The sequence below is a fragment of the Astatotilapia calliptera genome, chromosome 8, assembly GCF_964374335.1.
Source record: "Astatotilapia calliptera chromosome 8, fAstCal68.1, whole genome shotgun sequence".
Lineage (NCBI taxonomy): Eukaryota > Metazoa > Chordata > Actinopteri > Cichliformes > Cichlidae > Astatotilapia > Astatotilapia calliptera.
The window spans coordinates 6,925,213-6,946,113 of record NC_137429.1 but is presented as its reverse complement, the minus strand read 5'-3'; the positions used below and the strand labels follow the sequence as shown (position 1 = coordinate 6,946,113).

At 41.4% G+C, this 20,901-nt stretch overlaps 1 protein-coding gene across 11 annotated transcripts in view; it reads right to left on the bottom strand.

Annotated features, from left to right (window-relative positions):
• tanc2b (tetratricopeptide repeat, ankyrin repeat and coiled-coil containing 2b) overlaps positions 1-20,901 on the bottom strand; it is a 167,750-nt gene that overhangs the window by 38,482 nt on the left and 108,367 nt on the right. For 6 of the 11 annotated variants that reach the window (XM_026178198.2, XM_026178201.2, XM_080305387.1 and 3 more), the window contains 3 exons: positions 14,763-14,879; positions 6,267-6,415; positions 1,039-1,222 (listed from right to left, as the gene is read on the bottom strand). In XM_026178198.2, the coding sequence (XP_026033983.1) occupies positions 1,039-1,222; positions 6,267-6,415; positions 14,763-14,879 (450 nt within the window). Of the gene's footprint in view, positions 1-1,038; positions 1,223-6,266; positions 6,416-6,719; positions 7,256-14,003; positions 14,188-14,762; positions 14,880-20,901 lie in introns of those variants that run through there. The other 5 variants (XM_026178203.2, XM_080305388.1, XM_026178205.2 and 2 more) reach the window with 3 other exon arrangements.

Below are 20,901 nucleotides of genomic sequence, written 5' to 3'. Positions count from 1 at the left end.
AGGACCTTCGCTGTACTGGGAACTGATCACAGACCAGATCAAAGAAGACTTTTGGACAGTACCTTGCTCGGGTCTGGATATGGCATTCAGAATGACCATTTTTCTTTTTGTTGGTCATGACTCAGATTTAAATCAAACTGTTTTGCACAATTCAAAATATCATTTTACGATTTTTGGCTTTAGCACACAATCAGAGTTGTACAGAGTGGTTTGGAAATGCACAGGCCCGTTTTCCCACTGTTGGAACTCTCAGGCGTACTTTCTTTAGTTTTGTTTTTGTGGCAACCCTGCATTCCTTTTACCTTGGATACCTTGTAAAGGCATTTAAGTGATGTCTCTCCTGAACTGACTGCATTTCAGTAGTAGTAGTGGGGAAAACAAAATTTGTTTTGCTTTCTATACACAACAATACAGCATAATGGCTGTTTATTGATCTTAAAAACACTACCACAGAACAATCACAGACAAAGCCTAGTCAGCGCCCTGTATATGGCTAATTCAACAAGTAACAAATACAAATCAGTAATGTACAGAACAGATTTACTAAGGTTTGCGTGCACTGCTACCATCTCAGATTATGAAATTAGGTTTGGTGGGGTTTATTCCAGCTCAGATTTCCAACATCCCACCTCAAACGGAAAGCAGCATTATTTCCTGGGTGAAATGTAGTACCTACTCCGGGGTAGATACCTCCACCATAAACCCAATAAAGCTGCCATTAAGGTCAGCCAATGGGTCAAAACCTGGAGTCGTCTGATTGGTTAACTCAGACAAAACAAGATGTAGAGATACAGTTTTTTAAAGAACCAGCAGAATTACCATGTTCACCCAACTCAATGGCCTAGACATAAAAAAACAAGGAGCCCCAAAGACCACAGCAAAACAAAAACAACCCCCCTCCCTCTTCTCTTTCCCCTAAGATACGATATCATATTGTAACTCAAGTTTCTTTGGGGTTTGTTGCTTCTTCTTTCTGTATTCATGAATGTACTCATGTTCATTACGGGCGTTTTATGTGAATCAGCACGCAGATCTCACCGATAATCCCGCTGTCCCTGCTCTCCAGTGTCGAGGTGGGACTAGTGACAGAACCGTAGGCGCAGTCCCTGTTGCCAGCCTGGCCGGGCATGGCAGGGGGGAGGGTTGAGCAGGGGCTGCCTGCAGGTGGGGAGGCAGTGCTGCTGGTCAGGGTGGAACACGGGCTGATCCTCTGGTTCTGGCCCTAGGATGGACACAAATAAACACAGTTTTAAAGATTTTTTTGGCTCCCACAGCTCCATTAGCACACATGGGTATTAATGGCAAAAGTACAGCGTTTGAACTTTTAAAATGTGACTCATATGAAGGAAAATGCCATTCCAATACTGCAGTTTTCAAAAGCTCAGCCCCCTGCTGATCCTCTTAGTCCTTCTCCCACATGTATACAAACACATATAATACTAACTCATAATATGCTCCATTTCTCTACAAGATACACTTGAAGAAGTTTTAACAATTAGGCCACGTTGCATAACTAACGAAAATTGCAAATGTACAGCATGTTTACAAACACAAATACACTCAACACTCCTGGCAGTTGCATTTAAAAATACTTAATAATGGTACCTTCACTACAGCCAATACATTTTACAAGTAGCATATGTACTGTATACAGTGATGTGGTTTCTTTTCAGAAAACAATAGAGAGATTCAGTGTTACATTTTAACACTAATACTAACTTTAACTTGCATTTATAGATCCATAGAAACCCCTATTTTCATGCACATTTTCCTCTTCTTTGCCATAACTACAATCTTATATGTAGTATAAATGTATAGTATTTTCAGTCCTGGCACTTTCCAGGCACCCTGGAGTGACTATTCGATGTCAGCTCGGGTTAGGAGACAATCGACCACAGGCGACAAAATATAAACACTCTGCTGCATCCAATCAGCAGCTGCTCTGAACACCCACAGATGTACTCTTGTGCAAAACACATAACCTGCCCAAATTTATAGGATACAAGCATGCAACAGTCACAGAAAAACAAGCAAGCCAAGTAACCACGTATTTGCGTCAGTCACTGAAAGGCACACACGGAAATCTCTCCTAAGCACAGACAGAAAAGAGGGGTGAAGTGGCGCTCAGGGCAAAATCTGGTCTAGTTTAATTTGCAGGAGGAAGTCTGAAGGGACACACCAAGCAAATACATTTTAGATTAGCCAACAGACATCCAGAGTCAGGAGTAATGCTGTAGCTAAATGATTATTTTCAGTATTGATTAATCTGCCAATTATCTGTTGACGGCCTCCTGAGGTTGGAGATGAGAACAGGGTGACAATTAATCGCAGGATTGTTGGTTTGATCCTCAGGTCCACTTGTCCACATGTCAACATGTCCTTGGGAGAGACACTAATCTACTGATTGCTCCAAATAACCAAGCAACTGCTTATTATCTATTCGAGTGGGTGAATGACAGACAATGTGGCCCTTTGATTTGACTAGCACTGCACAAATGTAGTCCGTTCGCCATTATTTTTGTGATAAAGTCTTCTTATTACACAAACACATGAAAACTTTTATCTAAACGCTGCCGATTAACTGATAAGTTGAAAAATTGTTGTAGTTGTAATTCCTTATTTTTAAGAAAAGCAGCAAACCCTCACACTTGAAAACCTGGAACCATTGAACACTCATATGTTTTCACAATAAACAACTACTCACCTCAACAATACACACACTGCAGAGTACTACTAGATTAGTGGGATAACTGTGACACCTGTAAACACACTTCCACTTTAAGTAAATGCCCTCTGGCTGACACTAAACAGTGTTTCTGTGCCTGCGGAATAACAATTTGTCAACCAGTATTTCAGTCACCGCTGCCCTCTGCTGTCTTCATGGATGAGACCGCTCAAGTGTCATGTTTACAAGAGCTTGACCCCGATGTAACCAAACATCCACACCAGCAGACAAATCTTCAACCCTGCGTGCGCTCAACCACGCCGCAGTTCTATCAGCTCAGATAACGAACGCAGCCTTCTGTAGGTTTGACCTTAAATGTCGCGTGTGGATTGGATTGAACTTGGAGAGCACTGCATCTATTTAGGGAGCGAGAGCACGCGAGTATGAAAGGCAATTAACTGCACCCTCTGCAAGTTGAGGTCACCTTGTTCTATCAGCTGGCGAGTCTTGCAGCAGCTATTGTAGGAAGTCAAACATGTTAAATGGCAATTTTTTTATAATGATCACTGAATTATAGACGCCCAGCATACCAAAGATCACCTTAAAAATGCCAAAAAGGAGAATTTATGCATTATAGAGGGAGACCCAAAGAAAAACAAACAAAGAATCTTGAATTGACTTCTGCAACAACAAAGATGTTTGCAAGAAAACGAACACACAGTTTTTTGTTTTTTAAATATTGATATTGTGTTCACTGATAAGCCTTTAGAGCCATGTAGCACTTTATTTTCTTCCTTTTTCTGACAGAAGCTGCGTTATTACATCATTTGTCCAGCAGGGTGGCTGGAGAAATGTATCAGAGTAGTATCAGAGCCATTATTTCCCATTATATGTCAAGTGTAACCCCACCAGGGCTACTATGTCAGCCATTTGAGGCAGAGACCATCACCATAGACGCCCATGTGAAAACGCCCAACTTCGAAGCAGCAGCTTTTAAAATTTATTGAAGGGTCTCGACATTATAAATATAAAGAACCTTGAGAAAACTGTTGGTGTGATTTGAAGATATATAAAGAAAATTAAAAAATTGAAGGTAGCGGTATCCTACCAATATCTGGATGGCATATGAATGTATGTTTTTTATCTTGAGCTAATATTTTTTTGCCCTATCAACAGAGATGGGCGCGTTACTGTAATCTGATTACTTTTTTCAAGTAACGAGTAAAGTAAGGGATTACTATTGCAAAAACTAATTAGATTACCGTTACTTTCCCATAGGAACGCTGCGTTACTGCGTTACTAAAACCGTGATTTTTTGCGAGAATGTCTCACGACAGTGACGTAAGCGAGTGCGCCGTTAGTGACAACAGCTGTGTGCAGATCAACAATGGATCACATATCGATTGTGGGAGAGAGTATGAGCGTGCAGCGTTTAAAGCGTGGAAGTACTGACCTTACTTTGAGTTTGATTCCATAAAAAGTGACAAAAACATTAGCGTCCATTGTGCGTGGGAAGAAAACTTCTTTTTACAGCGAAAAGACCCCCTAAACTTCCAAGCAAGCACCGAGTGCGCAACGGGAAACTCACAGAGAAAGTCGCGGATTCTTCAACTGACCGCGGCACACCTGCACCAGGGTAAACCTCCGCCTACCCCACTCCTGCTTTACAGGTGAAAATAGAGCAAAAGGACCGCTGAGTCTTTGACTTTATTTATTTTCTGCTGTGTTTTACTTGCATCTATTTGAAAGAGTGAGTGTAAACACAAAAAATATTTTATTTTATGTGCTGGAATGTGCAGAAAATAGCTTTAAATGTTAAACTAATTTATTCAAGTCAGAGAATGTTGCATATAATTAAATTTTTGCTTGATGCATAAAGTTAAAAGATTAAAACTGATAAACAAGTTAAAAAAAAGAGACTTTTCCATTTGATTACATTTTGTATGATGGATTATGCAGAAAAAGTAGAATTGGGCTGAAAGATCTATCGCTTTATCACCTATTCAGGTTGTAAATCGTGTTTTTAAAAAGTAACTAAGTAACTAAGTAATTAATTACTTTTGAAAATAAGTAATCAGTAAAGTAACGGGATTACTTTTTTGGGGAAGTAATCAGTAATTAGTTACTGATTACTTTTTTCAAGTAACTTGACCAACACTGCCTATCAAAACATGCACACCTCCTTTGAATTATACACTTTTATCTTCAGTCACCGTCTCAGACATGAATTAGAATCACTTAATGAACATTTAGAAATTGGCTTTGAAACGATATTACTTATATTATGTTGCACTTACGTGGTTATTATTACTTTAACAGTAGTTTTCTGTATGTTTATGGTTACATCAAGATCTGCTAATCCCTAACTCTGCATATTTTTGTTGTCTTGTGGAGGGCAAAGTGTCAAACCCCTGAATTACTGCACTAACCAAAGTCCATTAAAATCTAGTAAATCCCAAGCAAATGAGAAGAATTACAACAAAAGCCCACTCTTTTATCTGCTAATAGATGGTGTCTCGAGGCAATTCTTGTCATTTTTGGTGGTTAATGAATCAAACAAAATTGCAATCCAGAGAACAGTATTTGGGGCAGATATCTAAAACAATAAGTTTGTACTGTGTGCACGATGCAGCGGGGTGCTCGTGTGAGTCACGTCTCTAAAAAGAGCCGCTTGAATAAACCTCTCTCAATTTATACACCCCCACTGCTACAGCAGCGCTCACATCAAGCACAGGCAGTCCATCAGTCTAATCGCTTATCCACACTGTTTCAGAGCGAACACATACCTATGCCTGCCTTGAATGCTTCAGCAACAGGTTAGCCCCTTGTACCCCCCCTCCCCGTCCCACCCTGTTTCTCTTTCGCTGCCTCTCCGCGGCAACTGTTTTTCCTTGCACAGTTTGGAAAATTCATACCTGTCAAATTAGGTTTAGGTAGAGATACCAGGGCATCTGCTGCTGAGCTTAGAGCAAGTCTCTTGTGCCAGGAGCTGTTTGTTGCACAACTGACAAATTCACAAATAGAAAGGTTACGGCGCAGGAGCAAAACATTAAGTCTAACCTGCCGCGTGTCGGCTCAAGAAACTTCCTTTGAATAATCTAGAAATAATCTAAATAAGGAAAAAAATAATCATATTTGTTTTATAAAAAGCTAATTAGGCAGGAGGATATCTGACACTTGATGGAGAGGCACTGGTAATCTCAGAATCTAAAGCACTCTGGCACATGAGGGCAATTTACTGAAAAGTCCTTTGATCTGGCTACCCTGACTTCCAAAGATCTGTCAAAACTGACTGTAAACACGAATATTATGAAGATAAATGTCAAAACAGATCGAATCAGATGTGTTTGTTCAAGTTTCCAAGTGCGATCGCTCACAATGCAAATGTGTGAAAATCACATAGCTTACAAGACTGTTTGACTCAGATATAGATTAGGATAAATAGAATGAAAGTCTGTAGCTATGACAAGTATTTACTGGGTTAATCTGAGAGAAGGCTTCTTATCAAATTCACACTGCGTGCATCACGTGATGAACTCTATCATCAGGGAAAAAGTGCAGATCGCTGAGAATAGTTTAAAAAAAAGCATATTTCTGGTACCTGTCTCGCCTCGGGTTCCTCCATGCTGTACTGGGTACCGGCTGGCCCCTCGCTCAGTTTGTCTCCGAGAAGGAAACCCAGGCGCGTCATCAATGTGTTGGCTGCCTCATCCACGGACGGAGGGGGGCCCAGCTCCTGGCTTGACTCCCCTGTGGAGGCAGATAGACACAAGGAGGAGGAGGCAGGAGATGGGGGAGAGCAAAAAGAAGAGAAAGGAACGGGAGAATGTGTGTCAGTGGTGGGCAGAAAACTGAACAGCAGCTTATTTTGCCACAAGAAAAAAAACAAAAAAACCCCAAAACCTTACAACATTTCATTTTTTATATATCCATAACCTCTTTACCTAGAAACACACAGTACACTTGGTACACTCCCTTTGAATAAACTACAGCCCTGACTACACACCTGGACACACAGCACCTGCACGCAGGAAAAGAAAACGAAGCACCCTACCAGAGTTCTCCCATAGCTCAGAGCTGTGCATTACTAACACATTCCCCAACAGCCGGACTTTTCGGTTGAGGTATCTCCTTACATAAACTCCAAAATCCCCTCAGCCACAACAACAAAAACAGTTTTCAACTGTTTACAAAAAGCTGCCTTCCACAGCGACTAGCAGTAGGCTCCCATACCGACGACAGCTCCTTCCGCACCACTCACCACCACTACGGCTCGAGTGACGTAATGAAATACGCCCTTCACCTGCGTGTGTGTGAGTGAGTGAGAGAGAGAGATCGAGAGAGAAAGAGGTGTGTGCCTTTTCAAGACAAAGCGTGCATGTCCACATCCTTACTCCTATTTACAGAGACTCCTGGGACTAAAGAGAGCAAAGAAAACACCCGGGTGAGCCTGCATGATGATCAGATGATCAAAACCACAAACACACACAAACACACCCCCAGAGCGGAGGGATTTCAGTTGCCAACTTTACAATAGGACCCATTTAAAAATCCCTTAAAGACCTCATCCCGTCACCCAGTTGCCTGGTTACCCCCCACCCATAACAAACCCTAACCAGTGGTATCATGTTTTTCAATCACACTTGGCCCTAGAGGTGCCTACTAGATCAGTTTCATTTCAATTTCACATTATTCACTGGAGTGCCACTCGCAGAGCTCAAGGTTGTGTTAATTACTCACCCTGCACAAAAAAGTGACTGGTGGCTAAATTCAAACAGCTGTAATTGGACATATAAGCCTCTGAATTGGCCCAGACATCAATGTTATTGAAGCCAACAGCACAAGATGGTTGGTTTTTTTTTAAAAAAACAGCTCGAGGCAGAGTGTGGTTTTTTTTTTTCCCCCCTCAGTTTTCCAGCAGGGCTGGTCAAACCAGACTGGCAGGTAGTTACACGAAACTCTGACTGACAGCCATTAAACAGTCCAAGCCGCCACGCCACCTCTCTGAAGACGGACAGCTTGTCTACAGCCTGTGTCCTCTCACTCGTCAGTTCGAAGTCACACACACACACACACACACACAGACGGGCAATCTAAAGCCCGGGCTCCCCTCTCCATTTGCTCATGGGCGGAAAAGGCAGAACACTGTCAGGTTCCTCATTAGATTGACTCCAAGACAGTGTGAGCAAGTAAAGAAGCTGGGTGCCTTCTGACGGAGGGAAAAAAAACCTTTGAATCAAATGGGGACGACATGGGTGCAGTGCTTCAATAAAAAAAACACACACAGCAGCAACCAATAATGAGGTAATCAGAGCATACATTAGGTCCGAAACAAGCTAATTATGTATGAGTTTTAACGAGATGGTGATGGCTTTATGGAGCAGAGTGCATTCCTCCAAGGTCAGTGAATCCATGGGTTTCCCTTGAGGAAGTGTCCATTAATGGAGAAGATGTAGCTGGGGTAAACGTCCTACCTCCTCACCGCTAATACCACAGGAGGACGGCTGAGATGCACTTGGATCGATTCATAGTTTTCAGACACATGACTACAGCAGAGCTCTGGTTTGTGTTGGTATAAGCTAACCACAAACCTGTGAATTTTTCATCAATTTCAAGCCACGACTAGAAAGATAAAAACATCTAAAAAGAAGAAAAACAAAATATGTGTGAAAAAACTGAATGTTTTGGACCCTTTTGATCTGTATACAGCATGCACAGCAGTACTTCAATCACTAAAAACAGCCCCGGGTTCCTGCCAGAGCTCCACTTTTGCCGTGTTTTACACATACCTTATTGGGAATCTTTTCGTTAAAGCATAAAAGTTTACACAGTTATGTAAATTTTCAATTTGGAGTGGTCAATATATCTGCTGTGTTGAAGGTAAAGGAGAAGAAGGTAAGTGCTGACTGGTTAATTTCAACTTACAAGTGATGTTTATCGATAAGTGGGGTCATTTTAGTCAACATTTTGGCAGATTACCAACAAAACAGCAGCATCTTTGATAGATTGTATGAAATAATTTTAATCAAATGCAATTAGATTAAATTTATAGGACAACAACAGGTTGGTTTTCGCTTTGGTTTATCCAATGTAATAACTATCATGCCGAGGAACATCTTATTTTGCTGGAAAATAGTCTTTGTGTCACTCACTGGGTTGCATTGTTCTATGTCTGAAACCTAGAACTGGGCATTTTTGTTGCTGCCATCTTTTCTTTTTGAAACCAGTCACCATGAGTGAAGGATACAAAAAGCTTTACCACCATACAGTAGCACGTTGCTAATCATAATGAGGATATGCTGATTTACCGTTCTCGACACTGTTGGGTACCAAAATTTACAAAATGAAGATCATGCTGCATTTGAACAAGATGTGAAACTAGTGAGTAAGATGCTAAACTCATACTAAGGACAACAATCAAGGGAACAGAGGTATACAAAACCTCTTTTTGCAACTAGGAGCGCCCTCTTCTGGTTGTCCTTTTTATACCTGGGAGCCTTGTCCATCTTTTATATACAGTGTATCGTTTTTCCCTAATGATGTGATATCCCATGAAGACCATGAACAGAAGAAACCTACATGAAAAGTAAAGCAAATCATCTATCCATACAGACAGCATGTCATTTCTATGTATTAGCTGCTGTCTTTGCACCAGTCTGAACACTGAGCCACCGAAGGCTTCCCAGTTGACAGACTGGTAGTAGTAAGGAGTGAATATATTAGCAGTCATTAGTCAACTGCTCCCGTAGGTGGTGTGGTGGGGGGTTGGGGCGTGATCATGATCAAACATGGGCTCTGTCTGCCTGTGTTAACTTGTGTTCTTTCACTCGTCTCTTTGAATGCTACTCTCTCCCTCACAATCCCCTCTGTTCCCTTTAGTTCTTCTTACTATAGCGTCTGTGTAGCAGCCAGCTGTTGGCCAACCCTGTGCAGGAGCGAGCAGTTTGTCTAGGTTTCTTTTGATGTGGTAACAAAATCTCTAATCTGGATGCCCGAGCCCACAGTGAGTCCCTTGAGCGAACCATAGGCAATCCCTTTGTACATCTTTAAACTCTCCCACTCTAAAAATATGACAGCAGAGTCAAACATATGGCCAAGGCCCAGATTTTTGGCAGTGACGACAATCACAGAGCTGTCAAACTCGAAACAAAAATACCATACCATCTGAATCCTTCTTAAAGCTACCTGTTCTTGTAGCTACTGTAAGGGAGCTACAATCAAAGGGAATATATTATCATAATGTAGGGGTTGTATGTACTGATTTGCTTCTATTTATAGCCCTACCTTTTGTTCTTTAAATACACATTATGACAGTCACATGGTGCCGAAGTCACTGCAAGCAAACATCTAGATCACTTCAAAGCCAGACGCCAAACACACGGCTAAAGGAACTTCAGGCGCTTTTCGTCAGTGTAACATCTTAATAAATATAAAATAAAATTTGCCCAACATCAAAACACATATATGCATATATATATATATATATATATATATATATATATATATATATATATATATATATGCAGACTTCTCTCTATTGGATTCCTGAGCTGCGAAGGAGACAGATGGTTGCCATGGCAACTATCTTTGCGCGCAGCTAGGAATGTGTTTCTGTGCGAGCGCATCTGTTTCTCCCTGGCCGTCCATGGATCTGCCCTCGCGCACCGACGGTGAGCCAGAGAGAGCAGGAGAAGCATGTGTGCTGCAAGCAGGGGACTGGACCGGACAGGAGAGGGTATAAATAGGCCTGAGTAGCAGGTGAGATAACACATAGCATTTGGTGGCTCCTATTTCACCTCTACCTGGGAGCAGTAACTTCAAGGTTCTCGAAAAGTAAGCCATCACATTTTTAAAAAGAAAAAGTTAAATACGCAAGGTTCAAAGATAAATTTACCTGAAGAGGACGTGGCACTGATTGAAAAACGAGGTTAAAGTGGTGTTTGCAATTTTACTTTACGGCTTTGGGGAGGAAAAGAAAGCTTGAATAATACAAGTAGTGAAACGTATAGACAAAGACACCTGAAAATCCAGGAATGAAGGGCTAATCAAGAGATCAGAGGAATGAATCTCACATTCTTGATGTGCACAGCTGTGATCTTATCTATGCATAAACACTGCATCTCAGGGCACTGGATTTCAGGATTTGATGATATAACGTAGATGTAAGTAGTATAATCAAGCTATATAGAACTTGCACTTTAGGAACAGCATTAGTTGCATTTAGTTTTGGTTGAAATCACAGAAAAAGTACCACAGTGGATCTTTATGAGTTATTTTATTTGGCAGAATAACAAAAAATATCTGTAAACTAGATATTAAAATAAACTATATTTGATAATAATACAATCTATTATTTGTTTAATGACTGTAGCGTTATGCTGTTGAAGCAGACTCAAAAATTTAATTTAATATTTCCACCCCCTCCTGCCTGCGGTGCTAGTTATCCATTTAGATTGTTCTGGTGTGAGTTGCCCAATTTTGGAGATATCAGCTGCAGAGGTGCTGCCTTCTCTTCAGTGTAATTGCAGTAAATGGCTCTTGCCTAGTGGTGCTCAAAGAACACCCCCCCCCCCAAAAAAAAAAAAGGGAAATGCTCTTTCCAGAAATAGTAACCCGTTTATTAAAAACAATCCACAAACATTGTTGTCTCCGAGACACCCGCCAACCATGTAAATGTCCAGTGTCCAATTTGATAACGCACCAATAATGAAAGGCTCATGGTTATGACAGTCTGACAGGATGTAATCCTCAATGAGCTGTAATGTTAGAGAGCTGCATGAGTCCTTTGGTTGGCGGATAAAGACAGTAGAACAAAATAGTTCCCATACGAAACTTGTTTTTTTGTTTTGTTTTCTGTGTTGGGTGACTGGGTCATGAAACATGAATTTAAAAAAAAAGAACATCGCTTTCCCTTGAATACAGTAAAACCACATAGTGCTTGCCTTGAGTCAAAGGAAAGCAGAGAAAAGAAAAATTCAGCAGAGATTTTTACAGCAGATAACTCCAAAAATTGGCAACTCACAACAAGACAGTTGAAGAAATGGCTTTAAAGACCTGAAGCTAAAGACGTCCAACTGAAATTAAACCGCATGTTTTTGTCTGCTATTACAAACGTACACTCACCTGCCGCTCAGATGTACCTGTTTAACTGCTCCATCAATGCAAATATCCAATCAGCCAGTGACATGACAGCAACTCAATGCATTTGGGTATACAGACAAAGTCAATCAGTGATCTGCTGAAGTTCAAACTGAGCATCAGAAAGGAGAAAAGGGGGATCTGACTACTTCAGGAATTACTGATCTGCTGGGATTTTCCCCGCATACCTATACTAGGATTTACAGACAACAGTCCCAAAAAAGAGAAAATATTGAGTGAGCACTGAGACCACAGTGTACACATCTTCTTCCATGACACAAAGCTCAAATCATGTCAAACTGGTTTGTTGAAGATAACAAGTTCACTATGATAACACCAATTTCTTCATGACTTTAATAGAGTAACATTAGTTCTTTCCAATTATATGAGAATAAGTCTCTATTCAGTCAAATTAAAAAGTACATAAACCACAAAAGATGCATTGGCTGAATGTTAAAAGCCTTCACAGCCAACACTCATGCTCAATTAACTTCAGGCATCAGATTTAGTACAAGGTCACAGACCAGATCTGTTGTTTACATCTTAAACTACATTCACGCCATTCTTCCTTATCACCGTTTGGCATTAAATCTAAACAATCTGCTGGAATCCTGCAGCTCATTTCTTTTGGTTCTGCACCTGACTCTAAATTTTTTGTTGAGATTTATTCACATCCCCCCTTAATATACTAAGTCAGCTGAGTAGTTTATCAGTCCAATACAAATAAGTGCGTTTTTAACGTCTGGGGCAAAGAAATCTTTCTATATTTTAAAATTTGACTCACAGATAATAACTTTAACAGATAATTCACACAGCTCAAAGAAGTTAAACGTTTGCCTATAACATTGTTCAAAATACAAAGCAAGCGCATGTTGAAGTGGACGCTAATTATCTGTTCACCTTTTGGTTTTTTCATCCCTTCCTACTTCCCCTCACATGGGAAGGGTGGAGAGGGAAGTGGCACGTAATGTTTTGTCTTTTGCTCCTCTCTGTTCATTGAACACAACTGAGAAATGCATGTGACCTGGCATGCATATGCAAGCACTGACATTAAATCTATAATACCCCCGATTGTAATTTTAATTGCAAAAAGGAGTGACACAATGGAGGATTTTATCTGTAGCGTCTGCCCCCAGTCTGGAGAATTACCTTTAAGAAGGTTGAACTCTAACATCATTAGAAAGGCTTTCACTCCACGGTTTAAGGAGGCTGGCTGGTGGGGAGTTTTACAAGACGTCTCACAAAATATTTGCAAACAATATTTATGGCACCACAAATATCTTTGTAGGCCACATAAAAAAAATCAACTGATGCCTCACTTCCTCCACTCAAAAGACAGTGTCAGCAGCAGAGTGTGGACTAGCATGTGATCAGATGTTTAAGTCACCACCCTGCTGCTAGACACGCCAAGGAGACCTTGTTAAGAGCTAACATGTCCATCTGTCCACCGGGGAGGTGCAACTCCTCACCTCTCGTGAAAACTCATCTTAGGCTTCCCAGTTCCGCTCCAGTTCACGTTTTATCAACTCTTTTCCTGCCCCAATGGAAGGCAAGGCAAGTTTATTTATATAGCGCAATTCAACAGCAAGGTGATTCAAAGTGCTTTACAGAGACATTAAAAAACAAAAACAAATAAAAAGCATGATTTAAAATGGAAAAAAGGAAAGGAACAGTAGATAAAATCAGTAGTTAAAATGTAAGTTTCAAAATTTAAGCTTAAAAGCAAAACAGTGCGAATTTGGTGCTTTATTCAAATGCAGCTGAGAACAGGTGAGTCTTCAACCTGGATTTAAATAAACTGAGTGTTTCAGCTGATCTGAGGCTTTCTGGGAGTTTGTTCGAGATATATAGAGCATAAAAGCTGAATGCAGCTTCTCCATGTCTGGTTCTGATTCTGGGAACTGATAAAAAACCGGATCCAGATGACGTGAGGGATCTGGAAGGTTCATACTGGGTCAGAAAGCAGAGATTACCATGTTATCCCTGAAATGTCACACCTATTGCCGCTCATAACAACTGCTATTTACCAGCCGCCTGACTTAATGCAAAAATAAAGCCAGGGTCAACAGTTTTTCATCCATGAAATTCAAAAGCAAGCCAGGAGCCAGAATCAAAGGGTTTAACCTTAAGTAATACACTATTCAGACCATATAATGTGTAGTATGACAGCAATAAATATATAATCTACTATATCACCTACTTAGAATTCCCATTGAGCAGAAAGTCAGCAGAAGAGGCTCACAGACGGAGAAGGCTGGTAGCACACTTTCAAACATTTTCCGCCTAAATAAGTCCAGTTAAGCCTCGAGGCTTTCCATCACCATTTCTCATGTGTACATCCAGCCCTGGGTTCTCCTATTCCACCACAGGTTGAGCCAAAAAGACAGGGCAGGAAGCTAGCACTGCATTTCTCAATGGCAACAGGAAAAGGAGAAGCAAGATGAGAAAGCAGATATACCAGAACCAGATCTGAGCACAGCACTATCCTCAGGTGACCCGTTTTAAAGTCCTTCTGAGCGAGGAAGACGAAGAGACAAGGGAGGAGGATAGACGGGGTTTGATGGGGATAGACTGGGAGGGGAGGGAGGGAAGGGGAGGGGTGGGGTGGATATGTGGACTGTCCGCAGGATTACCGAGAAAAAGCCGACTGCAAAGTTAACGGAAAACAGCGGTGGCACCTAACCGAGCTATCCGCCCGAAAAGCAGAGCGGGGTGAGAAAGCAGCGAGACAGGATTAGAGAGACAGAGAGGGAGGAGGCAATGAGGATGGACACTGCAGGCCCCAGCAAAGCTTTTTCATTAATAACCTTAGCAATGTTTTACAGCAGCCAGCAGCAGCAGAATACCCCGAAAACTGATCATCGTCTGTGAAACCAGGGAGGCACAGAGAAGAACCAATGAGCAAAAAATAAATAAATAAACAACACACAAAATTAGGGATGAGCTGGCCAAAACTTACCAGGGCAGTATGTGTCCAGGTCTGGATTCTTGGCAGTGGTGGAGGTGTGTGTAGGGGAGCCAAGCTCTGATTGTGGAATGCGAGGGCTCTCCACAAACTTTGCTTTCCGCAGAGGGGCTGGGAGCAGAAAGCATAGACACACACACACACACCCAGAAGGAGACAACACGTGCACACACGTGCACACAGAGAGACACACACATAAATCAGGGAGATGGAAGAAGAAAAGAAAGAGAGGAGTGACAGGGACAGGACAGAAAGGGAGGAAAGTCAGAGAGCTTACAGCATGAACTTAAAGCAGCACACTGATAAAATGAAAACATCCTGAAGGCTTTCTTACACCTTGTGTTTGCCTCGGGTCAGATAAAGCAAACACATGAGTAAATAAGCAACGTGAGCAATCAGGTACCTCGCTAGGGCGAACCAATACACCTGCAAAACATCCGCCCACCACTGAAATGCAAGAATACCAGGAAGCAAAAAAAAGAAAAGAAGAAAAGCTAAATAAATAAAAAGTTTGTTGCGTCTGTTTGTCCAGTGTCAAAAATCACACCAAGAATGCAAATGAGATCCATTTTGGGAATGTCCTCGCGCCCGACTCAGCCACAGCGTCTGAGACATCAAATGAGAAAATCAGAGATTCACAGAAAGCCGGGGGTGGTGGCTGTGTATGATCCTTTCATGGGTTCTTGGTCACGGCACACAGATTGTGAGCACCGTTACCCAGTTCAGCTTACAGTGTCATGAGTCCATACATTGTGGTGTTCTTAAAAAAATAGTTTTATGACGCACATAAAAGGCAAAGTCATTGTACTGATAAACACACACAGGCTACATACCCTGGAAGAAATGCAAAAAGAAGAAAACCTTTGCGATCCATTCAGTGGCATTTGTTTGCAAGGATGTTGTTGTTAAAATCACCGAGTGTGATGGCTCTCCACAGCAAGAATAATGAGACCATAAGGCTTCCTGCACTCGCTCTGCTTTTTAATGTTCTGTCAATTAGCACTAAAATGCTAAGCCTGCTTACGCTGAAAATCTGGCTAATATACCACACAAATGGAGACTAAAAAAAGAAAAAACAACCCAATACAATCCAATACAGAAATGACTTCCCCTCCTCCTCTGTTATATTCATAAACAGGAGGAACCAGACTATATTTCCCCCTTTTTTTGTCCTCACTATGGAAATAACTTCTATGACGAACTTGGAGTCATGCCCAGCTGTGAGAAAGAAAAAAGAAATCAGCCAATATCAACTAAATTGTGCATAAGACTCATTTGTTTAATCTATTATCTTTATTTTCTGTACTGGTGTGGGTTTGAGATGGGCAGCAACTAAGCATAATTTACCCTTAATTGACTAATCTGGTTAAATAGGGGTTTAAAATAGATTATACTGTATGTCGCAACCATTACTGTTACGGGTGAGCACACACGTCCAAAGCTATCTGGTGCAGAAATACTGTGCAGGACCAAAGTGCGGTGAGCAGGAAGTCATGAGCAGCAGTTGGAACATATGTTCAAGCAACAGCGAGTGCAAAACCAGAATAGATTCTTCACCACTTTTGTTTAGGGCTCGTGTTACAGCTAATGTCAGGATAATGTATGTGTGTGTGTGTAATGGGTGGGGAGGAGAGCTTTAATCCCTTTGCCTACATACTGTTGAGCACAGTACAGTGGTACAGATGGTCGATGTAAAATGCGTAACATACAGCGAGAAAGTTCAAGCATCCTCACAGGCTGTACAGACTTGTAAACATGCCATTTTCAAAACAAGCTTTATTTTCAGTCTTTAGCTTTTAAACTCTGCGTCTTTGTTCAAATATCTTTTTCAATGTTATTCTTTTTCCACTAACTATATATATATTATATACTTTTTAAAATCAGAGCACACCATCAAATCAATTCGATTCTGGTCAGTTAGGTAGCAGAGGGGGGTGTTAGTCAGTTTCTGCTGCTTTGGTGTTAATTACGTTAACAACAGGTGCACTAGAGGGGCACCAATGAGAACGGTTTTACAGGTGGATGGCACCGACGGTTTTTGGGTTTCTTTTGACCGTTTTTTTCCCCATTCGTTTTAAATTTGGCTAGGTCAGTGTCACTACTGGTAGCATGCAGGGGTGGCTGGACCCAGCACCTCGTCCAGGATGGCACATAAATGCATGCCAATGCCAGAAGGTTTGCTGTGAATCCCACCACAGTGTCAAGAGCAAGAAGGAGTGCTCAAGAGCATGAGCATGAGCTCCCTGCCTGACATCGTGGAGCCAGATTAGCATTTCCCATACACTACCAGAATTGATAAATCCACCACTGGCGCACTCTTCTTTTCACAGATGAGAGAGGTTCACTCTGAGCATATGAGACAGATGTGAAAGAGTCTGCGGGCACTGTGGAGAACTTCATGCTGCCTGTAGCATCGTTCAACATAACTGGTTTGGTTGTGGGTCTAGGGAGGCATATCTATGGAGGGACATACAGATCTCTAGAGGCTAGGCAGCAGCACCTTGACTCCCATTAGGTATTGGGATAAAATCCTTGGACCTATAATCAGAACTACACTAATGCAGTAGGTCCTGAGTTCCTTATGGTGCATGACAATACCTTATGTGGAGGGAGTATGCAGGCAGTCCCTGAAGGATGAAAGAATTGATACCACTGACTCTCCCCCAAACTCTGCCTGACCACAATCCAATAGAACACCTCTGGGACACATCAGATGCTGCCAGGTTTCACCTCAGACTGTCCAGGAGCTCAGAGCCCCTGTCCAAACTGGGAGGAGAGCCCCCAGGACACTGTCATCTCATTAGGAGCATGCCCTGATCTTGTCAGGCATGCATACAAGCATGTAGGGGCCATACAAACTACTTAGCACCACTTTGAGTTACTGCAATGAAATGCTACAAAGTTGCTAATGCTCTGCTGACTCGATAACTGCAGATTTCCAAAGCTCCTCTAGCATTAACATCTGTATAGAAACTGCACCAGGAGCTTCATGGCATGGATTTTCATGGCTGAGCAGCTCCTCTCAGTGAAATGTGCAGGTGGTCCATACCTTCCATTTAGTTTTCATGCAGTGTAGATATTATCTTAAAACCCTGCAAGAACTTTTTCTGTTTTAATTCAAGTATCACATTACATATTCCATCGTTGGAATATTCCTACTCGCTCTACAGCATTGTGTAAAATATGCAAGCAAACATGAAAAAGGAAGAATATTTAATTTCATTGTTAATTTCTGTTCCTCAGAGGTGTTCAGTACAGCAGACGCGTTACTCTAATTTTAAACATTGTTGGTGGAAACTGCTTTAAGGCTACTTCACCTGTAATGACAATGCATGTTGTACGTTTTAATTAACTTCAATACTCAGTAGAAGAGAGAATAATATAGATGGGTTCAGACAGTGGCCCTCCAACTTTGTAAATTAATAGTGCAGTATTGCTAATGACACCATGGTATTTTACCACAAAAATGATACTACTACTTGTACTAATTAGTTAATATTAGGTCCCTAATCAGGTTGTATTAGACAAAGTCAAATTTTAGATAAAAATAAATAATGTATCAAAGTTATTACAGTTATTTTCTGCTAATATGTCTGCAACAAATGCCATGTCAATCCAAGCAAAGAAGTTGCTAGGGCATTTTAGCCAGCATAAGAGTAACGAAAAAATCATGCTTCAGGCATGACTAAAAACAACTTAAAATTCCAAGAAATAAAAAAAAATAAGGTTTGTACCTTGATCCAGGCCTGCACCAGGCACTAACAACTTGTTCCCTTTTCTCATGATCTTATTGTGCACCAATCTACTGCAATCTGTTGTCACAATTTGACATACTCTGCTCACAAACAAATCCAAAGTTAAAACAAATGAAAACGAATTCTGCCTGGCAAAGAAAATTAAGTGCCGCTTCAGAGTTATGTGCATGTGCATAAAGTACAAGTGTTTATATGCCATAATCACTGTCAGCACTGTGTTAGTATGGCCTGGACAGGACTCTGCTAAATACCAAATCTAGGAGGTTATCCAGCACAGATGCCACAATGAACAAATACAAGTGATCGCCAGGACTAGAAGACTCCAGAGTCATCCACGGTTTAATGAAACGCCATGACAGACAAACTTACAAGCTTTTCTGTTTTTGGCCAGTGTTTTATGAGTTTAGAGTCCACTAACTGTGAGTTAGTAAATAAATATAAACTTAATTAATGATGTGATACGAACATATGTGTCAGGAAAACAAAATACTAATAATTTTAAAATGCATTAAAATCATATTACATATTATTATTATTATTATTATTATTATTATATGTAACTAAGGGTGGCTGGCCTCTCCCTTAGAGATAGGGTGAGAAGTTCGGCCATCCGGGAGGGGCTCAGAGTAGAGCAGCTGCTGCTCCACATCGAAAGGAGCCAGCTGAGGTGGTTCGGGCATCTGACAAGGATGCCCCCTGGGCGCCTCCTGGGTGAGGTGTTCCAGGCATGTCCCACCGGGAGGAGGCCCCGGGGCAGACCCAGGACACGCTGGAGAGATTATATCTCTCGGCTGGCCTGGGAACGCCTTGGTATTCCCCCGGATAAGCTGGAGGAGGTGGCTGGGGAGAGGGAGGTCTGGGCCTCTTTGCTTAGGCTGCTGCCCCCGCGACCCGGCCCCGGACAAAGCGGATGAAAATGGATGGATGGATGGATGTAACTAAATATAAATTAGCTACAATACAATTACATAAAATGTATTTATCGTATTCTCATCTCCTATTTGTTCATTTTTTTGTTACCCATCAATAGATTATGTCGAGTTTTGACCTTCACACAAAAGATGTGTGAAAAGATTCTGCTCATATTGGTGTGAAGGTTGTACACGTACTACTTGTTATCTGAGGAGCCAAGTAAGAATTATTTTGGTTGATGGAGCTTTTAACTTTCAAACAGGAAGACAGGTAGGGACACTTTCCTAACTGTACACAATTTGTGTTAGGGCTGGAGCATGTTTTCTGTTTTGCCCCTCTCGTCCATTTAACGATATTGAAAAGTTCACTTGGTTAGGTAAAAAAAATGAATGTGCAATAGCAGAAAAAGACGCCAAAGCTTGTATTTTTATGCTTCCATTTCAACCTACAGTCCTGTCCGATTTCCTGAAGGCGCTCTTGCACCTGCACTGACAAGCTTGCAACAGCTTGCACTATAACCTGTAACAAGCTGGAAGGAGAGTGTGACAGTCTGACAGTGTAGGCAGTGTGTTCGCAAGAGCATGAACACAAAGTTCCCCCATATATTTCAACTGTTTTACATTTTAAATCATTTACGGTACCAAAGGTTTCCTGCGATGCCTTGACACTGATTGCACTGAGAGACTAAAGGCATTCTCCTCCCAGAATATCAATTTTGGGATAAACTACAGTGAAAAGAAGATTACCATTTCTTTTGTTTGTAGTCTCCCTGATCTCACCTCTACAAAATAGGGAAGGGAAACGCTGTCTATTGGAGTAAATCCCCTCTATAGCTCTGGTTCCAGGAGACTAAATCCCATGGACTTCTCTCCTGCAGTTCTGTTGTCAGTGTGTGCCAGGCTGAGGATGGGTGACAGTGTGATGGATGGCAGCAGGCAAATCCACTCCTCTAATGAGCTTATGAATAAATATATCTTGTCTGCATGTGCAGATGCACGTGGCCGTGAAATAGATATTTCTTACATGCTCTGGGTGTGCGGATTCGAATATGAATATGCATGCGACATGTATGCAAGTGTATATGTGAGATTAGAGTAAGAAAAGAGAGGGCGAAGGGAGGGATCCACAGAAACACTGGTGCTAAAGGACATTGTGAAAAATTTAAAAAGCTCATATCTATTCCCAAGACTGTCAGCACAGACACACAGCCTTTGGCGAAGTCATCAACAAAACAGAAAGCACGTCAATATTGTGATTCAAATTCACACGGTGTTGTGCATATGAAAGAGGAAAGCTTCTTTTCAACATGGCAGTCCCCTCAGACACAACCTGGGCTTTCAACAAATAAATGACAAGATCTGAATATGAATTGGAAGCTCCAATATGCAATGCACATTTTCTCATTTGCTGCAGATAAGTGAATGATAAGCGAGCGAAAGGAGACATCGCAGTGTCTCTACCACTGT